The sequence below is a fragment of the Bufo bufo genome, chromosome 10, assembly GCF_905171765.1.
Source record: "Bufo bufo chromosome 10, aBufBuf1.1, whole genome shotgun sequence".
In the NCBI taxonomy this organism is placed as follows: domain Eukaryota; kingdom Metazoa; phylum Chordata; class Amphibia; order Anura; family Bufonidae; genus Bufo; species Bufo bufo.
This window is the reverse complement of record NC_053398.1, coordinates 75933387-75954386: the sequence shown is the minus strand read 5'-3', so window position 1 is coordinate 75954386 and position 21000 is coordinate 75933387. Positions and strand designations below refer to the sequence as shown.

Here is a 21000-nt window from a genome sequence, read left to right as displayed (position 1 = left end):
GGTAAGCTCCCTGCTGCCCTGTGCACAAAGCACAGGGCATAAGGGAGAGTGAAACATCCTATTCACCCTAATAGAGCTCTATTAGGGAGAATAGGACAAGGGATTAAAAGATCCCAGGTTCTAGCCCCAAAGGGGGGAAATAGTTAATTAAAAAGTAAAAAAAAAAAGAAAAGAAAACACACAAAAATATTAAGTATAAATCACCCCTTTCCCAATTTTACATATAAAATATCTAAATAAATAAACATATTACGTATCGCCACGTCCTAAAAGTCCAAACAATTAAAATATAAAAAAAAATATCTCCTATGCGGTGAACGCCATAACAGAAAAAAATATTAAAACTGCGCGATTCAATATTTTTTTTGTCACCTTGTCCCCCCAAAAAATAGGGTAGGACTGTTGATTATGGGCCAGACGTTCCATAAAATTCTGAATGCACGTGGCTTTTTTGGTGTTTTATTGTTTTCAACCCTAGTCTAAACCGCGATCTGCTGCTCAGAAACAATGATTCTGTATGGGGATGAGAGATTACAATAGCGATCCCTCGTCCTCATACTGTGAAAGATCTCTGCGTGTAAATGCAGTGGTCTCCTTCATTGAACAAGCAGCCAACTGTCAGGAAGGAACGCTTCCTTCCTAACAATCGGCTGTAACATAATGCAATGTAAATGCACCTTTAGGCTAAGTTCACACGAACGTGTGTGATCCGTGGCCGTATTGCGGCCCGCAAATCGCGGGCCGCAATACACGGCCACAGTTCTGTGTGAATTCCGCATCACGGATGCGGACCCATTCACTTCAATGGGTCCGCAAATCCGGAATCGCGGAACGGCCGCACGGGACGGGACCCCTCGGAAGCACTACGGAGTGCCTCCGTGGGGTTACGTCCCGTACTTCCGTTCCGCAAAAAGATAGAACAAGTCCTATCTTTTAGCGGAACGGCCGGATCGCGGACCCATTAAAGTGAATGGGTCCGCGATCCGATGCGGCTGACCTACGGCCGGCGATCGTGCATTGCGGCCCGCAGCACAGGCACGGATCACACACGTTCGTGTGAACTCGGCCTTAGTTGTATGCCATTGGCAGAGCATGGTTAGGGTGGTAGACAGAAATGAGGGCGGAAATGTAGGAGGGTGCAGCACTGTGGATAGCTTTGTGGTTGAGAATGGCCAGACACTAACAGGGTGGAGACATCTGAGTATCGGACAGATAGATCGGAGAGGGGAGAGTTCAAGCCTGTATTAGATATTAGTATAGCTAAAGAGCGTTTGTAGGAATACTCATTAGCGATGATCTGGCAGTGTAAGGCCTCTTTCACACGGGCATCGCGTGTGAGGGCCGGATAGGATGCGGGTGTGTCGAGGGAAAATGCGCGATTTTTCCGCGAGAGTGCAAAGCGTTTTAATTCATTTTGCACGCGCGTGAGAAAAATCGGCATGTTTGGTACCCAGACCCGAACTTCTTCACAGAAGTTCGGGTTTTATGTTAGGTGTTGTGTAAATTTTATTATTTTCCCTTATACCATGGTTATAAGGGAAAATAATAGCATTCTTAATACAGAATGCTAAGTAAATTAGGGATGGAGGGGTTAAAAAAAAATAATAATAAAAAAATTAAACTCACCTCATCGACTTGTTCGCGAAGCCCGACTTGTCTTCATTCTTCTTCTTTGAGGACCTGGGAGGAAAAGGACCATTGGTGACGTCACTGCGCTCATCACATGGTGATGGGCCATGTGATGGCTCCGCGCTCATCACATGGCCCATCACCATGGTGAGGGACCATGTGATGAGCGCAGTGACGTCACCAAAGGTCCTTTTCCTCCCAGGTCATCAAAGAAGAATACAGACGACGAGCCGGGCAGCGCGAACAAGTGGATGAGGTGAGTTTAATTATTATTTATTTATTTTTTAACCCCTCCATCCCTAATTTACTTTGCATTCTGTATTAAGAATGCTATTATTTTCCCTTATAACCATGTTATAAGGGAAAATAATAAAGATCGGGCCCCCATCCAGATCGTCACCTAGCAACCATGCATGAAAATCGCAACTTATCCGCACTTGCTTGCGATTTTCACGCAGCCTAATTCACTTCTATGGGGCCTGCGTTGCGTGAAAAACACACAATATAGAGCATGCTGCGATTTTCACGCAACGCACAAGTGATGCGTGAAAATCACCTCTCATGTGCACAGACCCATAGAAATAAATGGGTCCGGATTCAGTAAGGTTGCAATGCGTTCACCTCACGCATAGCACCAGCGCGGAAAACTCGCCCGTGTGAAAGAGGCCTAATACTGCTGCTGATTATCTGATGAACGAGCTCATTCATCAGGCAAACCAGATTTTTAAACTGGCTTAAAAATCATTGATTGGTGGCGGCAGATTGTGCTGTGTAATCCTGATCTGCTGCCAGCAAACAACTAGTGAGTATCAAGACGAGAGATGGCATTAGTGATCGCTCCTCCCCATTCTGTGGAGGAGATCACTGCATGTAACAGCAGCATTCTCTGCCACCAACAGGCAGGTGATTGCCGGGAAGAAGCACTTCCCTCCCGACAATCGCCTGCTACATCGCTGTTTGTAACACAACCTTTAGTGAAGGGGGACCAATTAGTAATTACTGTAGTTGCAGTAATCCAGTTTCAACATTAACTTGAAACGGTTAATAAATTCACCCTTGGTGGTTTTTCAAGATATATTGACAATGCAAGCGACTTTTCCTTACATTACTTTAACACACAAATTAGCTAAAAACAAAAGATCTAATGTAGAGATCAACAGTAAACACTTACCCACAAAGTTTTTGAAGTAATACTACGCCCGATCCAGTCCATAATATTGAATATCAAGAAGCAGCATACAGGATTAAAGAATTTTTCTAAAATAAATAATACAGGGAGCATAAATATCAAATCAGAATCTAAAAACTTAAAATGAATAAAGAGTGAGGTTATGAAAGAAAAGAAATTAAACTCACTCCAGCCTTCATCTTTAATGTTGCTGACAACCTTTGCTGTAATTGCAGGGAATACCGATAGTGTTACCCCAAATGTGATAACAATAGTTAGAGCCATCACCCAGATCTGCAGGAAAAAAAAAAAAATCATTACAGCAAACCTTGAGTTAGAGCATTTTTGATAATGCCATAAACAATTGTACCCAATCATTGGAAACTCATAAGCAGCATTTACATACGGCAATGATCAAGAGCTTCGGCTACTTTCACAATAGCGTTCGGGGCTCCGCTTGTGAGCTCCGTTTGAAGGGGCTCACAAGCGGCCCCGAACGCATCCGTACTGTCCTAATGCATTCTGAGTGGACGCGGATCCGCTCAGAATGCATCAGTCTGGCAGCGTTCAGCCTCCGCTCAGCAAGCGGACACCTGAACGCTGCTTGCAGCGTTCGGGTGTCCGCCTGGCCGTGCGGAGGCAAACAGATCCGTCCAGACTTACAATGTAAGTCAATGGGGACGGATCCGTTTGAATTTGACACTATATGGCTCAATTTTCAAACCGATCCGTCCCCCATTGACTTTCAATGTAAAGTCTGGACGGATCCGTCTGAAGCTACTTTCACACTTAGAATTTTTTTCTACAATATAATGCAGACGGATCCGTTCTGAACGGATCCCAAGTCTGCATTATATGAGCGGATCCGTCTGGGCAGACACCAGACGGATCCGCTCTGAACGCTAGTGTGAAAGTGGGATGAACAATCATTACTACAATTACTCGTCTCATACAGATTCATTGTTTGCCAGCAGCACATACTGTACCTGTTTACACAGGGCTATATGCTGCCAGAGGACAAAGATTTTATGCACAGTATACAAAATGCAATCACTCGGCAGCACATTTACAATGGGAATTATCAGGAACAAGTGTATGAACAAACACTCATCTGGGGTTGTCACAATACTAGAAGTTGAACTTTAATTAATAATAAAATGTCACGATACTCTATATACCAAATTGATGCTTTCCAACAAAAAAAAACATATAAAACCTGCCCATTGTTTAAGGACCAGGCCATTTTTTGCAAATCTGACATGTGTCACTTCATGTAGTGATAACTTTAAAACGCTTTTACTTATCCAAGCCATTCTTAGATTTTTTTCTCATCACATATTTGTACTTCATGGTAAAATGGAGTCAAAATATTTCATTTTTATTTATAAAAAAAATAAAAAATTTACAAGAAAATTGGGGAAAAAAAAAAATCTAAATTTTCTAAATTTTAATTTCTCTGCTTTTAAAACAGATAGTGATACCTCCTAAAATAGTTATTACTTTACATTTCCCATATTCATGTTTGGATCATTTTGTAAATGGCATTTTCTTTTTTTGGGGAAGTTAGAAGGGTTAGAAGTTTAGAAGCAAATCTTAAACTTTTTAAGAAAATTTCCAAAATCTAATTTTTAAGGACCAGTTCAGGTCTGAAGTCACTTTGTGCAGCTTACATAATAGAAACCACCCATAAATGGCCCCATTTTAGAAACTGCACCCATCAAGGTATTCAAAACTGATTTTTTCCAAACTTTGTTATCCATGGCAGGGCGCAGAAGGAAAGGAACGCCATATGGTTTTTAGAAGGCAGATTTCACTGGGATAATTTTAAGTTGCCATGTCACATTTGAAGACCCCCTGATGCCCCCATAGAGTAGAAACTCCAAAAAAGTGACCCCATTTTGGAAACTACGGGATAAGGTGGGAGTTTTGTTGGTACTATTTTAGGGTACATATAATTTTTGGTTGCTCTATATTACACTTTTTGTGAGGAAAGGTGACACAAAATAGCTTTTTTGGCACTGTTTTTATTTTTTGTTTTTTACAATGTTCCTTAACCACTTAAGGACCACAGGTTTATACCCCCCTAAAGACCAGGCTCTTTTTTACAAATCGGCACTACACTACTTTCACCGTTTATTGCTCGGTCATGCAACTTACCACCCAAATGAATTTTACCTTCTTTTCTTCTCACTAATAGAGCTTTCATTTGGTGGTATTTCATTGCTGCTGACATTTTTACTTTTTTTGTTATTAATCGAAATTTAACGATTTTTTTGCAAAAAAATGACATTTTTCACTTTGTTGTAAAATTTAGCAAAAAAAAAATCGAGATCCATATATAAATTTTGCTCTAAATTTATTGTTCTACATGTCTTTGATAAAAAAAAAAATGTTTGGGTAAAAAAAAATGGTTTGGGTAAAAGTTATAGCGTTTACAAACTATGGTACAAAAATGTGAATTTCCGCTTTTTGAAGCAGCTCTGACTTTCTGAGCACCTGTCATGTTTCCTGAGGTTCTACAATGCCCAGACAGTACAAACACCCCACAAATGACCCCATTTCGGAAAGTAGAAACCCTAAGGTATTCGCTGATGGGCATAGTGAGTTCATAGAACTTTTTATTTTTTGTCACAAGTTAGCGGAAAATGATGATTTTTTTTTTTTTTCTTACAAAGTCTCATATTCCACTAACTTCTGACAAAAAATAAAAGCTTCCATGAACTCACTATGCCCATCAGTGAATACTTTGGGATGTCTTCTTTCCAAAATGGGGTCACTTGTGGGGTAGTTATACTGCCCTGGCATTCTAGGGGCCCAAATGTGTGGTAAGGAGTTTGAAATCAAATTCTGTAAAAAATGGCTGGTGAAATCCAAAAGGTGCTCTTTGGAATATGGGCCCCTTTGCCCACCTAGGCTGCAAAAAAGTGTCACACATGTGGTATCTCCGTATTCAGGAGAAGTTGGGGAATGTGTTTTGGGGTGTCATTTTACATATACCCATGCTGGGTGAGAGAAATATCTTGGCAAAAGACAACTTTGTATAAAAAAAATGGTAAAATTTGGTCAAAATTTGAGACAAAATATTGAGACAATTTTACATGCTGTTGTGCAAATGGGATAGACAACAGGTGGAAATTATAGGCAATTAGCAAGACACCCCCAATAAAGGAGTGGTTCTGCAGGTGGTGACCTGACCACTTCTCAGTTCCTATGCTTCCTGGCTGATGTTTTGGTCACTTTTGAATGCTGCCAGTGCTTTCACTCTAGTGGTAGCATGAGACGGAGTCTACAACCCACATAAGTGGCTCAGGTAGTGCAGCTTATCCAGGATGGCACATCAATGCAAGCTGTGGCAAGAAGGTTTGCTGTGTCTGTCAGCGTAGTCTCCAGAGCATGGAGGTGCTACCAGGAGACAGGCCAGTACATCAGGAGACGTGGAGGAGGCCTTAGGAGGGCAAAAACCCAGCAGCAGGACCGCTACCTCCGCCTTTGTGCACGGAGGAACAGGAGGAGCACTGCCAGAGCCCTGCAAAATGACCTCCAGCAGGCCACAAATGTGCATATGTCTGCTCAAACGGTCAGAAACAGACTCCATGAGGGTGATATGAGGGCCCGACGTCCACAGGTGGGGGTTGTGCTTACAGCCCAACACCGTGCAGGACGTTTGGCATTTGCCAGAAAACACCAAGATTGGCAAATTCGCCACTGGCGCCCTGTGCTCTTCACAGATGAAAGCAGGTTCACATTGAGCACATGTGACAGACTCTGGAGACGCCGTGGAGAACGTTCTGCTGCCTGCAACATCCTCCAGCATGACCGGTTTGGCATTGGGTCAGTAATGGTGTGGGGTGGCATTTCTTTGGAGGGCCGCACAGCCCTTCATGTGCTCGCCAGAGGTAGCCTGGCTGCCATTAGGTACCGAGATGAGATCCTCAGACCCCTTGTGAGACCATATGCTGGTGCGGTTGGCCCTGGGTTCCTCCTAATGCAAGACAATGCTAGACCTCATGTGGCTGGAGTGTGTCAGCAGTTCCTGCAAGACGAAGGCACTGATGCTATGGACTGGCCCGCCCGTTCCCCAGACCTGAATCCAATTGAGCACATCTGGGACATCACGTCTCGCTCTATCCACCAACGTCACGTTGCACCACAGACTGTCCAGGAGTTGGCAGATGCTTTAGTCCAGGTCTGGGAGGAGATCCCTCAGGAGACCATCCGCCACCTCATCAGGAGCATGCACAGGCGTTGTAGGGAGGTCATACAGGCACGTGGAGGCCACACACACTACTGAGCCTCATTTTGACTTGTTTTAAGGACATTACATCAAAGTTGGATCAGCCTATAGTGTGTTTTTCCACTTTAATTTTGAGGGTGGCACCTAAAGGGTTAATTATGCTGATCACAGCCCCCTGTAAAAGATCGGGTGCTGCCAGGCAGCAGGGGGCAGTCATGTACACAGTTTGTAGTATATTCTAACTAGAAGCGTCCCCATCACTATGGGAACGCCTCTGTGTTAGAATATACTGTCGGATCTGAGTTTCACGATGTAACTCAAATCCGATGGTATATTCTAACATAGAGGCGTTCCCCTGGTGATGGGGACGCTTCAAGTTAAAATATACCATCGGATTGGAGAAAACTCAGATCCTATGGTATATTAACTCCTGACTTTACATTGAAAGTCAATGGGGGACGGATCCGTTTGAAATTGCACCATATTGTGTCAACGTCAAACGGATCCGTCCCCATTGACTTGCATTGTAATTCAGGACGGATCCGTTTGGCTCCGCACGGCCAAGCGGACACCAAAACGACTTTTTTTTCATGTCCGTGGATCCTCCAAAAATCAAGGAAGACCCACGGACGAAAAAACGGTCACGGATCACGGAAAATCCACGATCTGGCGCTCAAATGGGGAGAAAAATCACAGTTGATTTTAATCATGTAATGGATGGGGAAATTGGATAGATGTAGAATAGGAATTACTCAGAATTATAGCACTGGATCAAAATTAAAAAGTATCACAGAAGAATTTGGATAGATTGATATTTGGAGAGAAATGCACCCAAAAGGTAAAAAAAATACTCCTGTTTTTCAAAAACGCACAAGAGCCTGTCACGTATTTATTTAGTATTTACTAATTATAAGGGGTCACTTGATATACAGGCGATTACATATGGTCACCGAGGAATTTCAGATCACAATCTAATTATCATTAATATAAAAAAAACTAACTATAAAAATAGAGGGAGAAAAATAAATATAGGGTGGATTAATATTAAGGGGACACACGATAAAGTTTTGCAAGAGATAAAGGAATACTTCAACATCAACGAGGGCTCAGCGGGGATTAAAGTGGTGTGGGAGGCGGCAAAGGCTTATACACGAGGGATTTTTATAAAATACACAGCAATATACAAGAAGGGAATAAGGAAGGAAATCGATATATTAGAACAGGTCATGAATTATGAAGAAAAATACATTGAAAACCCCACCGAGCAAAACTATCAAGCATGGTTAGATAAACAAATAAAAATCAAGGATGATCTGTTCCTTATGGCAGAACAACACAAACAAAACTATGTTAGAGACTATTATATATATGCACATATACCTGGGAAAAAGTTAGCAGCATTGATAGCAGCCCAGAGAAAAAAAATAATCACATTCACTGTTTATTGGATAAACAGGGCCATAGTATTGTTGATCAGTCTACTAAATTAAACCTGATGAAGGAATACTTTGAGGATATATACAGTAGCAAGATCAATAAAAATATGGTGGAAATACGAAAATTTCGGGAAAAAACCACGATAAATTCACTGACATTAGATCAGAGGGAAAGTCTGGATAGACCCATAAGTGTTGCGGAAGTGGAAACATTTTTGGCGAAGATCACTAAAAATAAGGCTCCAGGAATAGACGGCATCCCGTTTGAAATATATGCACAATATAAAGAAACATTAATACCCAAACTGCTTGCCGTCTGGACTGCGTGAAGGGAATCTGGGAGGCTACCAGATTCCCTAAGAAAAAGCCTTAGTTACACTTATCCTAAAGCCTGAAAAAAATAGATTTTTGTATAACTTACCAGTAAAATTTCTTTCTCGCTCTTCATTGGGGGACACAGAGACCATGGTATAGCTATGTCCTCTAGGAGGCGTTGACACTAGTAAAAGCTGTTAGCTCCTCCCCTGGCAGCTGTACCCCCTCCAGCCTGGAGAGAGAGCTTCAGTTTGTGAGAAGCAGTAGGAGATGCAAGTAAACCAACAAAACAATGTGGAACAGCAACAATGCCAAGAACCGAACCAGGTTCTAACCAGCAACAGCCACAACTGTGGCCGAACAACAATACCGGGTGGGTGCTGTGTCCCCCAATGAAGAGCGAGAAAGAGATTTTACTGGTAAGTTATACAAAAATCTCGTTTTCTTGCACATATTCATTGGGGGACACAGAGACCATGGGACGTCCGAGAGCAGTCCAACAGGGAGGGAAAAAACCACAGACCCATGAAGCAAGCTCGTGCAATCAACTAAGAACTGTCGCCTGCAGACCCGCGGCCCACGCAGCGACCATCGATGCATAAGTATGCACCTGGCAACCGCTTGCGAACATGTACAAGGAGGATTGGATCCACCTTACATTACTCTGCAGCCAAAGCGCGATTTCTCCTAACCCAAGAAAACAACCATCACTTTTGGGGTGTGAGTCGTGACACCTAAGGGTGGAGCCCTGCTCCGAGCGCGGTAAGCTGTAGCACTGCCAGATTGAATCCAACGTGCAGTCGACCTTTGGGGGCCACCAATCCCCGTTTATGACCCTCCGGACGGAAAAAGGGGGTCCGTACGCCGAAAGGGACTGGAGGCTGCTAATAATGAGTAGAGCACTGACAACGTCCATAATGTGACTCCCTTCCGTAGGGCGCGAAGGAAAGGAAACCATATTCAGATCCCAAGGCTGTAAAGACGAGACAGAGGAGCCACATGTGCCGCTCCTTGAAAGAAGATTAACACGGCACCAGGGAACCTGGAAGGCTGCCCAAGACGGAAGCGCCAACACCTGACCCATCAAGGAAACAAGGGCTAAACAAAAGGTCCAACCTTTAAAGTAGAAGGGAGGGAGAAAAACCCCAAAGTGAGGGGGACGTCTTGGCTTCAGAGAAGCTGCAGAAGGACCTGCAGGTCCCAAAATAGATACTGGCGATGCAGAACTCCTGTCCTGAATCATAGTGAGGAAGATATCTGTCGGGAAAAAAAACTGCACGTTAGAACGGTGGTCTCAATAGCCATGCCATCATTGAAAAGGTCAATGAAGACTGAACCTCTTGAAAGAAGGACGTCTCTGAGTGGCAGGGACCAGGGACGTCTCCAGGAGAACGAGGTCGGCGTGTCACGCACGACAAGTCAGTTACGGAGCGACTAGGATATGTCTGAATGTCCTCCATCCGGACCTTCCGTAGAACCCTGAGAAGGATGGGAAAAAACTTCCGCCAAGGAGAACCAGGACCTCCATGGCGGATGCTTCCGGGACTCTGGCTCTGGAGAGAAGGCAGAAGTCCTTGTGCAGATACCGTTAGCACACCCGGACCAATGGAAGAGTCCCTGTAGGAGGAAAAGTGTGGAGGGCGGCACAGCCCACCAGTTGGGACCAGATCGTGTCTGGAATGGAAAGGCACCAAACGAATAACCCATGCAACGAAGGTGAGGGAAGTTAGCAACATAGGAACTACCAAGGCATACGGGGTGACAATGAACCATGAGCCATATGGGGAAGACAGGAGAAGCAATAGGCTAGGTCTAAGCCCCTACCCTGTAAGAGACCGCCGCTATACAGAAGTAGCCAAAAATCAAGCGGCCGTGCCAAAAGAACTCCGCCCGAGAAAGAAGCCAGGCAAGGGAAGTCACACTTCAATGCCAATCCCAAATCTCAGCACAGGAGGGAACACCCGTAGAAGCCACCGATCCGGTGGTAAAGAGTCCACCGCCTAGCGAGGGGCTGTGCAGCAAGAACCCAAGCATATAGGGAAAATAATACCGCTACCACAGTGGTAGCCAGCTCTGGCCCCCGCAACGCAAAAACTGAGGGAGAGTCCCGATACTATCCGTAGAAAGAACCCTACCTGGGCACTGAACAGGCGCAACTACCAAGCTAGCTCCAGGGCAGGACACCTACCAGAGGGGGGTGTCCCACTGCAGCGACCAAGAACTCGAACATTAGCGACAAGCCGCCCTGTGGAGGAAAACAGGCTGTAGGAGCTAAATCAGAGTCGCCAGCATAACCACTTCCCCCGAGAATGGGGAGCGGTGGATAGAGCATACGGGGTCAGCGAAAAGAGCCGACCCGCTGGAACGTACTCACTAGGTAAGTACAACGGAGCATGTATTACGTATTGACGCGGACAATATCAGGACCGACCGGAGCAACAGAGGCGCCCTGGAAGACAGAGTATGTCATAATCAGGTGCGAAACCAGCACCAAAAGGATGCAATGATGAATAGCCACCATATCCACTGGTGGCACCCATATAACACTAGGGCCAGAGTGTCGGGCGCCTGCGAGAACTAACTGTAGCCACGCCCTCTTGGAAATAAGCGAAGGCACCTAGAGCTGTAGTTCCGCAGAAGATGTTAGGTTACTCCCCGCTAGTGGATCACTTGCGGAAGGGGAAAATGCGACAGAAGCACGGTGATGTGCAACACTCCGCCTATGGAATGATAGCGGACAGTCAGAACCGTATTCAATGGTAGAGTAATTATCTACCTAAGGAAGGTATGAGCATACGGCAAATACTGGTCAGTGGTAGGGAGAATACCCCACCTAAGAAGGGGGGCGAATGCCCACAGTGAACTAGCGGATATGGCGAGTCCTGTACCCCGTGGAGTGCAATAGTGCACCTAAGGGGGAAATGCATACACCACATAATGTAACCAGTGACAATGTCATCGCGCCACTGATGGATCTGCATATGGCAGGTCCCAAACCTCAAGTCATTGTACTTAGTCCACCTATGGCAGGGGACAATGTATAAGGCAGGCACTGTATCCTGAAGTAGTGCAGTTACACCACCAAAGGAAGTGGGTAATGCATACGACAGTACTGCTGGCCACCTAGACGCAATCACTGAAGATTGCTTCGGACTCATATCAGGATCCGAATCAGAGATTCTCCCCTCTTCCTGGATGGACCCGCCCCAGTGAGGGAGGGTGTGTCTGAGCATGATTTTTAGGGAGGAAGAGTAGGGGAGCGGAAATATTTGAGGAGAAAAATTATCCTGCTGCGGTTCGCCTGCGCGTAGAACTACCCTTCAGAATCTCGTCCCTGGCAGTTGTGGACTGCGCAGGCGGGGACTTATCAACCAAACCACCCGAGGGTGGAACGGAAACTCCCAGAAGTCTCTCCACCGGGTTGCGAAGCCGGTGCATTATCAACCAAATAATCCCGGAGGGTGGATGGGAGATTCCAGCGGACCCCACTGGATCGCGCAGGTGGAGAATTATTAACCAACAACCAAAAGGGTGGATTGGGAATCCCAGGGTTCCTCCACTGTATGGTGCAGGTGGAGAATTTATCAACCAAATGGCCCCGTAGGACAGATTGGGATACTGCAGAGAACCTTCACTGAGTTGCGCAGGTGGAGAATGATCAACCAAACGGCCCCGTAGGACGGATTGGGATCCTGCAGAGAACCTTCACTGAGTTGCGCAGGTAAAGAATAATCAACCAACGGCCCCGGAGGACGGATTTGGATCCTGCGGTGGTCTGTCACTGGATTGTGCAGGTGGAGAATCATCAACCAAACGGCCCCGTAGGACAGATTGGGATCCTGCAGGGATCCTTTACTGAGTTGCGCAGGTGGAGAATGATCAACCAAACGGCCCCGTAGGACGGATTGGGATCCTGCAGAGAAACTTCACTGAGTTGCGCAGGTAAAGAATAATCAACCAACGGCCCCGGAGGACGGATTTGGATCCTGCGGTGGTCCGTCACTGGATTGTGCAGGTGGAGAATCATCAACCAAACGGCCCCGTAGGACAGATTGGGAACCTGCAGTGGTCCTTCACTGTATGGCGCAGGTGGAGAATTTATCAACCAAACGGCCCGTAGGACAGATTGGGATCCTGCAGCAGTCCGTCACTGGATTGTCCAGGTGGAGAATCATCAACCAAACGGCCCAGGAGGACGGATTGGGATCCTGCAGGGGTCCCTCACTGGATTGTCCAGGTGGAGAATCATCAACCAAACGGCCCGAAGCGGTATTGTCCCTCACTGGATTGCGAGTGTGGCTGAGGAGGGGGACCCGTATGGACGGACATACCCTTTATTATTATTATATATCCGCTTATGTACAGTGCACTCAGGGGAAGGGGCCCAGATAACCAGGTGCCAGCCAATGGTGGGTGGCCATGAAAGGTTAAGGCGGCAGCAGCTCAGCAGGGGGGGCGGGAAGAACTCGCCCCCAGGGACGAAGCACGCGGCCCCAGCGCGGCTATTCAGAGATTGCCTTCCCCCCCTTGCTGCACCGGCTGTGTCACAGACCGGCCGGACTGAATGGGGGCGTCCCCCCTGCGGCCGGGCAGAGAAGGCGCGGGCCAGAGCACCGATGCGGTGCACAGCTGATCGCGCTGTAGTTAACCCCTTCCGGAGCGGCGCGACGGTGTCCGCTCCAAGGGGTGTAAATGTGGGAGGTGTCGGGGAGCGGAGTCTCCTCCGCAAGCAGAGCTCGCCGCCATATTTTTTGAGCAGGGCGGCAGAAAATCGCGGCCGGAGTACCGAAGTGGTGCCGGCCGAACGCTGGGTGGTTAACCCCTTCCCGGAGTGGCGGCGTCCGTTCCAAGGGGAGTAAATGTGGGAGGTGTCAGGGAGCGGAGCTCGTCGCATGTGTGAACGGCCGCCATATTCTTTAAGCAGGGCGGCAAAAAATTGCGGCCGGAGCACTGAATCGGTGCCGGCCGAACGCAGGGTGGATAACCCCCCTTAAGAGCGATGCGCCCGGCATCCGCTTCCGAAGGGGTGTAGTATCCACTGGTGGCACAAAGGTAAATGCCGCCTTGTCTGTGAGCGGAATATGTGCCGCTCTTTGCCGCACTCTGCTCCCTGCATGTAAATAAGGCAACCTAATTTGGCGCCAGTAAGAATACCTCATCTATTAACCCCCTATGTCCCCTCAAATCAACCAAACGGCCGTGCCGGAGGGGAATGTTGCAGCGGTGCTGGGCTGTGATGAAGCCCTGTCTGTACGCAGACTATTGCCACCAAGAGGGAGGGGGGACCAACCCAGAGGGTTAAATACTCACCTAGTCCTGTATACTCACCTCCTCTTCTGTCTTGCTGCCATCTTCGCCCCTCCTCTGGTCCAGCAGGGTCACCCCTTCAGCTACTGGCACCGTAGTGGCAGGATGCTGGAAAAGGGGGGCTTGGATAGGTGACCCTTTGGCGGGCGGGATGCAGGGGAGCGAGGCTGCCCTGGTCCACCTTGTCTTCTGTGGGGGAGGCAGCAATGCGGGTGACCGGCACTGGCGCAACTCGACCCCGGGAGAACAGGGAGGCGAGGCGTCCACTGGTTTCCCATCTGAAAAAGAAGGAAAAAAATAAACTAAAATAAAAAAATCTTCAGGAGCTTCCCTGCAGAGCAGGGAGGTCTTGCCTCCTATTGACACTAGATAAAACTGAAGCTCTCTCTCCAGGCTGGAGGGGGTATAGCTGCCAGGGGAGGAGCTAACAGCTTTTACTAGTGTCAACGCCTCCTAGAGGACATAGCTTTACCATGGTCTCTGTGTCCCCCAATATATATGTGCGAGAAAGATCCATGCCTACTAGACTCATACCGCCCCATCTCACTAATCAACACTGACAATAAAATATTAGCTAAGATCCTTGCAGATAGACTCAAGTAGGTAATTACGACACTTGTGCATGAGGATCAGTCGGGATTCATTCCAGGTAAAACTACAACTGACAATATTATGAGACTATCCGTGAACACCCAGCTAGAACCCAGCGGGGAACGTATGATAGTTACAATTGACGCTTCCAAAGCATTTGATACCATAGAGTGGCCTTTTTTGATCTCGACACTAGAGAAAATGGGCTTTGGAGACAACTTTGTTTCATGGGTCCAGTTACTGTATACAGACGCTAACGCAAGGGTAGTGGTGAATGGGGAATACTCAGATAGTATACAAATTAACAGAGGGGTTCGACAAGGCTGTCCCCTCTCTTCTATGCTTTTTGCCTTAGCCCTTGAACCTTTCGCCAATATGATTAGGCAGGATAAAGAAATAGTGGGGTTCCGGTTTGGTGTTCACGAAGAAAAAATAGCCTTATATGCAGACGACATGATGCGGTTTGTGGGTGCGCATGAATCACTAACCAGAATACTGCAGATATTTGATAAATACAGTAAGTATGCTGGACTTAATATAAATTGGTCTAAATCTGCTTGTATCCAGATTGACCCTCTAAACGACTTTGTACCAGGTCCTCTGGAAATAAAAACTGTACAAGAACCGGTTAAATATTTGGGGATCCAGATAACCCCCAATCCTAAAAAGACTGTCCAATTGAATATCTTACCTCTAATAAAAAAAAATTGGAAAAAAATAGACATCTGGAAAAAACTCCATATCTCAATGGCAGCCCGTATTTCACTAGTGAAAATATGCTTATTAAATCAAAAAGAAAGATGAGCACTCTAATATCCGGAACCAACAGATTGAATTTAATATAATCACAATATTAGTAGTACATACATAAAAATATAGATATCTTGGATTGTTCCCACTCAGGGATATATGTAAGGACAATCAATTAATATCTTCACTATAAAATACAGGCCTGTCGCTACACAATAAAATATACAATAAAAATCAAACTGGTAGTGGCCACTGAGGATGCACAATAGGTTATTGCAGGTTGAATAGAGCCGCTAATGAACCTTGTCAGGTCCGTCCAATCTGCATAAGCATGGAGACTCCCGCTGGATAAAGGTGTTAGCTGGGCAAATATAATCAAGGTCTATAATACCTAAACAAAATGTGAAAAACACACAGATACCCAATGTGCTAATAAAAACAATTGTAGATATTGGCAGGGTGCCGATATAATAAAAGTGAGTAGAAATCCAGGGAAAAAAAGGGTGAATTGGAATCCAGGAAAAAAAGGAAAAAAATCCAAAAAACAGTCACTTGTGATCCAAATCCATGTGTAGATAATTATTCAACATAAATGAAAATCCTGTGGAATAAATCTAATTACGTTGTATTGCTGTGTTAAAGTAATAAGTGAATGTTCATTTACTGCAACATTTCTTATATTGCCCACAAACAGCAAAGGTTCAGCGATGTTGGCGGCAGAATGCTATTGAATCTGTAGCCGCTTTCATGTGAGTATAACTTTGTATTCAAATGTAGCAGTTGCAATAGCTAACAGAGGACTGCAATACCAAGTATTCGTTGATATTCGTTACTCTCTAAGGTATCCTGCGATGCAATAGTACTCACGCTTGATAATATCCAGTCTGTTATGTGAGTGCAAGGCACGCTTACCTTATGGGCGCAGATTACAAGACTGTCTTACTGTTATATCCCGGTTCTATGTAGTCCGCTTTGTAGAGGTCCGGTAGCAGGTCACAAGTCTCTCTCTGTTTGCGCCGTAGTTAGTTCACAGTCTGCACTTCTATTTGCAATGGGCGTTTCTCTCCTCGCCCAAGCAGCTAGTTTAATGGCACCGGCTGTGTTAAGTTTGTCCGTAGGTTACCAGACTATGGCCAATAGATCTGGAACTTGTTTGTTCGGTGAAAGCGCTTTCTCTAATTTTGCCGGTTCGTTGCCAGGGTCCAATACTTTTATCTTTCCACGCCAGACGCGTTTCGAAGGTTAGGCTACCTTCTTCCTCAGGTCATGTCACTTACCAGTAGGAGGAGCTCCCGGCCGGACCTGTCACTTACCAGTAGGAGGAGCTCCCGGCCGGACGCAGAGATCGCAGCTCGCAGGTAAGTATAATGGTTCTACAAATTGCTAAGTAACCATTGCAACCGGGACTGCAGTAGCGTCCTGGTTGCCATGGTTACCGATCGGAGCCCCAGCGATTAAACTGGGACTCCGATCGGTACACTCTGCTGCCACCAATGATAGGGGGGAGATTTTAATTAGGAGGGGGAGGGAGGGGAGAAGGCCCACTGGCCACCAACGAGTTAACTACAGGGGAGGGAGGGGGGGCCCACTGGCCACCAATGAGTTAACTACAGGGGAGGGGGGGCCCACTGGCCACCAATGAGTTAACTACAGGGGAGGGGGGGGGGCCCACTGGCCACCAATGAGTTAACTACAGGGGAGGGGGGGGGCCCACTGGCCACCAATGAGTTAACTACAGGGGAGGGGGGGGGCCGGCCGCACTGGCCACCAATGAGTTAACTACAGGGGAGGGGGGCCGGCCACCAATGTGTTAACTACAGGGGGGGGGGGGGGGGCTGCCCCCTGCTGCCTGGCAGCACCTGCCAGGCAGCAGGGGGCAGTCATGTACACAGTTCTTTTAGTATATTCTAACTTGAAGCGTCCCCATCACCATGGGAACGCCTCTGTGTTAGAATATACTGTCGGATTTGAGTTTCACGATGTAACTCAAATCCGACAGTATATTCTAACATAGAGGCGTTCCCATGGTGATGGGGACGCTTCAAGTTAAAATATACCATCGGATTGGAGAAAACTCCGGTCCGATGGTATATTAACTCCTGACTTTACATTGAAAGTCAATGGGGGACGGATCCGTTTGAAATTGCACCATATTGTGTCAACGTCAAACGGATCCGTCCCCATTGACTTGCATTGTAATTCAGGATGGATCCGTTTGGCTCCGCACGGCCAGGCGGACACCAAAACGACTTTTTTTTCATGTCCGTGGATCCTCCAAAAATCAAGGAAGACCCGCGGACGAAAAAACGGTCACGGATCACGGAAAAATGGAACCCCGTTTTGCGGACCGCAAAAAAATACGGTCGTGTGCATGAGGCCTTTTTTGGATTTTTTTCCTGGATTCCAATTCACCCTTTTTTTCCCTGGATTTCTACTCACTTTTATTATATCGGCACCCTGCCAATATCTACAATTGTTTTTATTAGCACATTGGGTATCTGTGTGTTTTTCACATTTTGTTTAGGTATTATAGACCTTGATTATATTTGCCCAGCTAACACCTTTATCCAGCGGGAGTCTCCATGCTTATGCAGATTGGACGGACCTGACAAGGTTCATTAGCGGCTCCATTCAACCTGCAACCTGTTTGATTTTTATTGTATATTTTATTGTGTAGCGACAGGCCTGTATTTTATAGTGAAAATATTAATTGATTGTCCTTACATATATCCCTGAGTGGGAACAATCCAAGATAACTATATTTTTATGTATGTACTACTAATATTGTGATTATATTAAATTCAATCTGTTGGTTCCGGATATTAGAGTGCTCATCTTTCTTTTTGATTTAATATTTTGGTGCCTTGAGTGCGACATCAGATAGGTGCACCTGGCCATCCCAAATCAGGAGGTAGAGCCGTCCTTTATTTGATATTTAAAATATGCTTATTACCTTTAAAATGTTTAAATTAATAGGCAGCTTATTAGCGGATTTGATTTGGAGAGGGAAAAAACCTAGAATCAGAGCAGAAATATTGAAAATCCATGAGAGGGAAGGAGGACTATCGGTCCCGGATCTGGAACTTTACTCCATTTCGGGTTACATTAAAAACATTATAACCTGGAGTAAATCACAAAGATATAGGACTTTAATTGCTGCATTTGATAAAAGGTTGTACTGCTGCAGTGTGTTTCAAATAGTTGAGGTAAAAACTTTAACGCTACAGCAGCCCAACAAGGTACCTATCATGGAATTAATCTTCAAAGCATGGAAGGAAGCCAGAGAACTATGGACAAAAGATAGATTTCATATGGATACCCTATTATGGGATAACTTCCATCTGACTGAGTTAAACACCGTTGAACAGAAAATCTGGCGTAAATATGGGATTTTCAAACGGGGCCAGGTATGGAAAAATGGGGACATAATCCCATAAAAAAACGAATATGGTGTGGGAAATAAAGACCTGGGGTTATATTACTTACAACTGAAACATGCTTTGCGAACAGGGGTAGGAAAGGGGACACAGATTACAGCTTACCCTCACCCACTAATAAACATCACTAGATTAATAGTAGGGAAGAAACTGATACAGTATCTAAAATATATGAGAGTCTGTTATATCAAAAAAAAAAAAAGAAAAAAAAAGGAGTTAAATGTCTAACGTACAAATGGTCTGAGGTCCTACCATCACAAAATCAGGAATTATGGGAAATGGTCATTCGGGCAAAAAACAAGGTCTCAAAGAATTTCTCTTATAGAATTACTCAATTTAACATACTAGATCGCTTATACTATTCTCCCAAACGGTTAATCAAATACTATAAATTTTAAGAATTTAGCTGTCCAAAATGTGGAGAGAAAGGAGTGGATGATGTTCATATACTCTGGACGTGCACTGTTATCTAAGACTACTGGGAGAAGGTGATCATGCGAATAGAGGAGTATCATTCCTTTAAAGTCCCCAGAAATTTTGAGATATGTATTCTTGGGGCTACGGATAAAATAGGTAATTTCCAACAGCGAGACATAGCAGCCAAATTACTATTCCAAGCTAGGAAAAATATCATTCGACTTTGAGGAGATAGAGCGGCACCTACGGTTGCAAACTGGGTGAACTCCACTAGAGTGTCACTTGCTATAGAAGAATTCCATCTAATTTCCCACGAGAAAAAAACTTTGTTTTGCCCAAATATGGCATAAATGTCTGAGATAAGAAATGGTCGGGGGCGAGGGGGGGGGGGGGGGGGGAGATGGAGGAAGGCGAGAGGAGAGGGAAAGCAACTTTTTTTTTTTTTCCAGGGGAAGGGGAGCAGCAAGCAAGGATGATTGGGAGGGAGAATAAGATATAAACATATCAAACATTTTATATGGAATGTACATTTGTATACGGATGTATGGGGTGGGGGGGGGGGGAGAAAAAGAAAAGAGAGAAAGAAAAGAAGGGAAAATAAGGAAATTATTGTGCTATGAAAAACTATGTAATTTTATAACCTTAATAAAGAAATATATAAAAAAATAAAAATAAAAGCTTATCTCAGTATATTTTGGAACAGAATAATCTTACCTTCTTCAAAACAATGCAGACAGATACACTTTGCTTCTTTTCACCAATACCTCCAGCCTCTGCTTCCTTTAATAGAACAGCTTTTTTTTGTCCTGCAGCATCTCCATTTTCCTCTCCTTACAAGAAAAATAATACTTTAGCATTTGTAAACCATGCCTGCAATGTGCCCCTACAAATGTTAATGTTCATACTCTATATGCATAAATACCACTGTACCTGGATGTAACAGCTCAGCCTTTGTCTCAAGCTCATAAGTCTTTGAACTGTTTGTGTTGGACTTGGAAAGATAGTATTGTGCAAAGTCCTGAATTAACAAAAAAAAAAAAAAAATTACTACTACACAGACACCAGGTTATAGACAGCATGAACTGCACGTTTTTTGTTTTGTTTTTTTACTGCATTCCACTCATTTTGAGCTACAATTTTTTTTTCAGTTGGTGTTTATAAGAAAAAAACTAAGATTTAGTCTTACCGGTAAACGGTTTTCCAGGAGTCCGACATGACAGTACCCACTGGAGGATGTCCTATTGGATCTCTGTAGGGACAGGAAGTGTGAGAGGTTAAAAGGCCCCTCCCCATCCCTCCCACCAGTGTTCTTTCCAATTACTACACCAGATAGGATCCAAAGTATTTATTTGAACTTCCATGTTAATCTCACATTGGAAAATCTATCTATCTATAGATCCCGGCTATACCCGGAAAAGAAGGGGGGGTTATTAACGGGTACTGTCATGTCGGACTCCTGGAAAACCGTTTACCGGTAAGACTAAATCTTAGTTTCCAGGACGTCCCTCCATGACAGTACCCACTGGAGAACTACCAGCTTAATAATTAGGGGGGGACCACTGCCTGAAGGACCTTACGATCAAACGCCAGGTCCTGGTTGGCAAGAGAATCCAGTCTATAATGCTTAACAAAGGTAGAAAAACTGGACCATGTAGCGGCCCTGCAAATTTGTTCCATTGAAGCCTCCGCTTTTTCTGCCCACGAAGTCGCCACAGC

At 45.2% G+C, this 21000-nt stretch overlaps 1 protein-coding gene across 2 annotated transcripts in view; it reads right to left on the bottom strand.

The window, feature by feature from the left end:
* Window positions 1–21000, bottom strand: part of SLC29A2 (solute carrier family 29 member 2) — a 180883-nt gene that overhangs the window by 8014 nt on the left and 151869 nt on the right. For both annotated transcript variants that reach the window (XM_040409501.1, XM_040409502.1), the window contains exons 8-11: window positions 20215–20302; window positions 19999–20114; window positions 2986–3091; window positions 2801–2886 (exon numbers count right to left, since the gene is read on the bottom strand). In XM_040409501.1, coding sequence (XP_040265435.1) covers window positions 2801–2886; window positions 2986–3091; window positions 19999–20114; window positions 20215–20302 — 396 coding nt within the window. The remainder of the gene's footprint in view (window positions 1–2800; window positions 2887–2985; window positions 3092–19998; window positions 20115–20214; window positions 20303–21000) is intronic.